The sequence below is a fragment of the Nicotiana tabacum genome, chromosome 22, assembly GCF_000715075.1.
Source record: "Nicotiana tabacum cultivar K326 chromosome 22, ASM71507v2, whole genome shotgun sequence".
Taxonomy (NCBI): Eukaryota; Viridiplantae; Streptophyta; class Magnoliopsida; order Solanales; family Solanaceae; genus Nicotiana; species Nicotiana tabacum.
The window spans coordinates 121,544,550-121,550,168 of NC_134101.1; the positions used below are offsets into that span (position 1 = coordinate 121,544,550).

Genomic DNA, 5,619 nt, shown 5'->3' on the forward strand with positions numbered 1-5,619 from the left:
TAAAATGTTATCTTTTTCTTTAAAAGACATAGTGTAGGGGCAACTTACACACAGGTCGACTATTCCACTGAGTACCTGCTACCTCCCACCAACACAAGTACCGGATAATTCTTCCCATCAACGTTTACACAGAATTTACCTAGTATATTACTACAGGTGGGGTCTAGGGAAGGTAGCATGTAGCAGAGAGAGGTTGTTTCCTATAGAAACTCGGCTAATGTTATCTTTTTTAATAGTGGTAACAACAAATTTAAGAAAACCCAATGATATCAGCCAAAATAACCATCTTTTTTATTTAAAAAATTAGATCTACAAAATGATACACGAAAATAATACTTGTACACATGATTATTCTCATATATTCAGTGGAACACAGTAATCATTTAGAAAGCACTAAAATTATCAAATCAAAAACTGAAATTAAATCAGTCAAGAAACTCAAACTCATCTTCCTTAAGATGTGCCAAGAACTTAACCGAACCATCTCGCCCTTCCAAATTTGCCACCACGAACTCCACTTTGTAAGGCAAATTAGCTGATATTTGCTTGCCTTTATGAAAACCCACGTATTGTTTCAACGTTCCAATTCTATTTACCAAATCCAATTCAGGAACCTTAGGCACGTGATACACTTTCAACGGAACCGTAACCCTAACCCTAGATCCAACTTTCCCAATTGCTTCAGCGGATTTTTCATCAACTCCCTCATCTAAGTTCAATGAAGATGAAGAGGATACAGTGGTGGGGTTATCGACTGTTACAGACTTAGAAATGAAATACCCGGTTGGCTTTTTAGGATTTCTTGATTTGTTGACTTTGATTTGGGGAAAAGGGTTAGGGTTTAAAATGAAAGATGAGGTTTTGGAATTGGGAATGTTGAGAATTGATGATGTAAAGGAAGCTGGACTTGAAGCAGTCATGGTGGTGATTTTGGGTGACAGTGTTTTTGGGGGAGATTTTTTATTTATTTTTGCTTTTTGGTATTTGTGGGGAGAGATTTTGAGATTTTTGTGGTGGTGGAAATTTATAGGTTTATCCAGTATTGATTGAAGTATGAGATTATTATAGGGGAAATTACATGGCTATGCTTTAGGAGGAGTACTAACTACGGCTTCTGCTATGCGACAATTACATATCCTAATATAGTAATATTTGCCATTAAACAACAATTTTGCCTATTGCTCCCACGTTTTAAGGCTACAATTTTGATGTGATAAGTAGTATAGTATTTTTTGATATTTAAAAATAATTTAATTTTGAATTCATATATCACCTTTAATGAGAAATTTATACTTATACAAATATTTATAATTTATTTTAGATCGTAAATTTCAAAAAAATTTCCTTCTTTTCTAAATTTTATTGTCTAGTGAAACAATAACACAAAATTGGGACGAAGGGAATATAACAACTAGAGTAATAGATTTCTTAGCACATTTGGAATTGGTTTAGCTAAGATGATAAAATACAATAAACAAATGGTGAATGGTCAACTAAGGCTCATCGTAAAGAATTTTTAAAAAGGTAAATTTGAAACGTAACTAAATGCTAGTTTTAATTAGGTAAATGTATATAATTAGAACTGACTTGCTCTGATGGCATAAGATAAAGTAGAAATTTCATTGTTATATATTCAAATATAATGACAACTATTAGTCCCCGAGTATGCCTGCATATTCTCTTATAAACAGGGCGGATCTATTAAGGCCCGAAGGGCTGGCACGTCACCTGCAAGTTTTGGCCGAGACAGTATATTTATATGTGTATGTAGCAGGGGCGTACACAGGAATTTTTGTAAGCAGTGTCGAAATTTATAGAATAATTGAAAATTAATTTTAATTATCATACTTCTAGACAAGAAATAGCCTTAGTCTATTGACATTATTGAGCCTTAACCACAAAGACTCTCTCAAATATTTGCAAAAGAAAAATGTGCTAGTTGAGGGTCAAACCTTTGACCTCTTAATACAAAATCAAACACATAACCAACGTGCCAAGACACAATTTATATCAAGAGGTGTCATTTTTTCCTACTTATCCGTTTCCTTACAGTATTAATACATATATTTAGTAAAATTTTCCAACGAAGTGGTGTCGCATGACACCGCTTAGTTAAGCGTGCTTCCGCCCCTGGTATGTAGACTGCCAATCAGAGTAACAAATAATGTCATGGTGCCAGTGGCAAATGGCTAGATTTTCCCTTGGTGGTGATTAGGGGTGTATATAGGTCGGGTTGGTTCGGATTTTACAATTATCAAATCAAATTAATTGTGTCGGGTTATTAAATTTAAAGACCAAACCAAACCAATAAAATTCGGGTTTTTCAATCTCGGATTTTTTCGAAATTTCTCGGGTTTTCGGGTTATTCGAGGGTTTTTTCCCGGTAAAATCTTCGTAGAACAAAACATATAACTTGTGCTCAAAATATTTCTTTAATCCTAGTAAGATACAACTATATAAAGTATTTTCCAAGAAAATAATACAAAATATGAGATGTGTCATGGTATTATCCTAAAATATTCAACAATAAAGACAATAAAATTATGTAATATAAATATTGCTAATTAAAAAGCCATAATAAAAATAGACATAATCTAAAAGTATTAAGTCGTGCTAAAATAAGTAGAGTAATAAGGGAATATTAATAACATGACTAAACGCTAAAGAAAAAATAAAAATAGGTTATGTATTTTTATCTAAATTATTGCAAAACTAAAAATAGATATTCCATACATTCTCGTTCGTAGTATTGAATTGAATGTCTTTTGTTAGCATAAATATTGATTTGATTTTGGTTTGGGCTTTTGTTAGCATTATTTAATTTACTAATATTAATGACTATAAAATGCATTGGAACATTCAAAAGTTCTAAGTCCAACTTTGAAATAATACCCTAGACGATAAAATTATGAAAAAATTTAAGAAATATTTATAAATTACATCACAATAAATATATTTATATATTAAATAAATCTAAAATTTCTATATATATAATGTCGGGTTGGTTTGGTTTCGGTTTGACTTTCTTTAGTTAAAACCAAACTAAACCAATTATGGTCGGGTTTTTTTTTCAATACCAAACCAAAGTCGGATTTTTTTTCTTGGTTTGACTCGGATTATCGGATTGGTGTGGTTTGTCGGTTTCCTTTGTACACCCCTGGTGATGGATCAAATCCATTTGACAACAACATCTTTCAAAAAGTTTAGTTGTTGCATCAGATACAATTTCTCTTCCCCTTTCCTTTCTAATTGTTCTTTCCCTCTTTTATCCATTCAACAAAGAAAATAAGAGGAAAGAACAACACTAATTCTCTTGTTTTTCTCATCTCATCTTCTAATTTCTTCAATTATTTTCTTCTATTCTAACTAATATTGTTCTTCCATTTAATCATTCATTTTCCTTTTAACTTTTTTCTTTCTCTTTTCTGATTTTTATACCAATTAACTCTACGACTAGAAAGAAAGGGTAAATAAAGAAAAGAGAAAACATCACGAAGGATTAGAATTAATCTGAATGTTACTCTCTTAAAATGGATAAGTTGTTTGGAGACCACCCTGTTAGATTCTAAACTTCTTTTTCGTATATGTGTGAAAATTTACAAAGGATATGATTTCTCCTTGCTCTTCACTTCTTGAACTCAAAGAGGAGTGATTGATCTCTTATGGCTAGCTATAATTGAAATTTTAAAAAGATGTAAATATAGATCAATCATTAGTGAATGCATTATAGTGTACTTAATAGAAAGAAAAAATTAATGTTAATAGTAATATTGTTGGAAGTTTTATAATTTGCGCCAAGTTGTCATTATTTTTATATTTTTTCGTTCGATCTATTTTTATGTTTAGGTCGAAAAAATGAATAATTCAAAGTCCAAAGTTGATCAAACTGAACAAATATTTATCTTTGAACCTTGTAAATCGCAAGACGTCTACATTCAAAAAGGTATGACACCAGGAACCTTCAATTCTTGGATCCCCTTCTGCTTATAAGTGTCAGTATACCTGACTGACTCTTATATTGCTTGGACTGTCAAAAAAAAAATTTGTAGGTGTATGTCGGATCCTAAAAAATTAGTGCATTTGAAGAGTTTGCACTGCAGAATTTAAGCACATACATAGAGTTATCGCAACGAAAATTTATCAAGAAATGTACCTTCAGCCATAGTTGTTCAAGTGTAGTCGAATCGCCTAGTAAATCTTTGATAAAAAATCTAAGAGCCTTCTAGCATGTGCCTATCGTTTGAATGCCAAACTGATGGAGTCACATGCGTATTTATAGGTAGGCTAGGGACTCTTAGGCAAATACTTTAGTCCTAGGGACTTTTTCATAAATTATAATTAACTTTGGGGCTCCTAATAAAAAATACTTCTTTCCATCAAAGAAACTACCATATATGCGTAACTACGGAATATTAGCTGATATATTATTTACTTGGGAGATAAGGTAAATAATTTATTACCAAATATGTGGGCCACATTAGAAGTCTCTAGAAGAGACGGTAAATTTTTAACATTCTCCCACTTGGCCCACATATTAAAATCAGATAATCCTTTACGAGAAATAAACATAATAATTATGGCATATACTTTATCACTCAACTAAAAGTTATGCAACAATCACTTTAACTAGAACATATCATTACATGAATCATGATGGTCATGCTTTTAAACAAACAATTCCTTTCATATATTACAATGCACAATATGTTCTAATAAAGTGTCAACAACTTTATAAATAAACTTAATATAAGCCATTCAGAGTCTAACTTTATTGATCTAATGATCACAAAATAATACATAAAAAATCAAGTGTGTGTTGTCATGTATATCAAAAATAAACATAATGTCTAAACAAACTATTAGAGAGCAAAGCAAGACTAAATTGAGATACTAAGTCCCATACAGGTTACATGATCCTTGAAAATATTAGTCGGCAGATCTTTAGTTATAGGATCAGCAATCATCAAACTACTACTGACATGCTCAAACACACGTCTTGCTTCTTGACATAGTCTCTAACCATCAAATACTTTATGTCGATATGTTTGCTTTGGCTGCCACTTTTATTATTCTTAGAAAAGAAAGTTGTAGCTGAGTTATCACAGAAGATTCTCAATGGCCTTGAAATGGAATCGACAATCCTAAAGAAAATAAAGTTCTTCAACCATAACGCGTGTGATGTAGCTTCATAGCATACTACAAATTCAGCTTTCATAGTAGATGTTGCAACAATCGTCTGCTTGACACTTCTCCATGATACAACACCTCTAGCAAGAAGGAAAATATATCCTGAAGTAGATTTATTAGTGTCTCTGCATCCACCCAAATTAGAGTCTGAATATCCAATCACCTCTAATGAGTCAGAGTATTTTTATGTGAGCTTAAAATCCTTGGTTCTTGGAAATATCTAAAAACCCTTTTACCAGCTTTCTAATGGTCAAAACCAAGGTTACTTTGATATCTGCTAAGCATTCCTACCGCAAAGGCAATATCATGCATAGTGCAAACTTGTGCATACATAAAGCTCCCAATAACCGAAGCATAGGGAATGCCTTTCCTTTGTACTTTGTCTAATGCATTTTATGGATATTGATTCAATGAGAATTTGCCACCTTTAAT

At 32.0% G+C, this 5,619-nt stretch overlaps 1 protein-coding gene across 1 annotated transcript; it reads right to left on the reverse strand.

The window, feature by feature from the left end:
- Nucleotides 1-269: 269 nt before the first annotated feature.
- On the reverse strand, nucleotides 270-1,035 carry LOC107804760 (ferredoxin-thioredoxin reductase, variable chain-like). The gene has a single exon (XM_016628688.2). The coding sequence runs from the start codon at nucleotides 918-920 to the stop codon at nucleotides 426-428; it is 495 nt and encodes a 164-aa protein (XP_016484174.1). The 5' UTR covers nucleotides 921-1,035; the 3' UTR covers nucleotides 270-425.
- Nucleotides 1,036-5,619: the final 4,584 nt, after the last annotated feature.

Excerpts from the sequence above, each read along its gene's own strand:
- LOC107804760 (XM_016628688.2), bottom strand. The coding sequence starts at position 920 with ATGACTGCTTCAAGTCCAGCTTCCTTTACATCATCAATTCTCAACATT.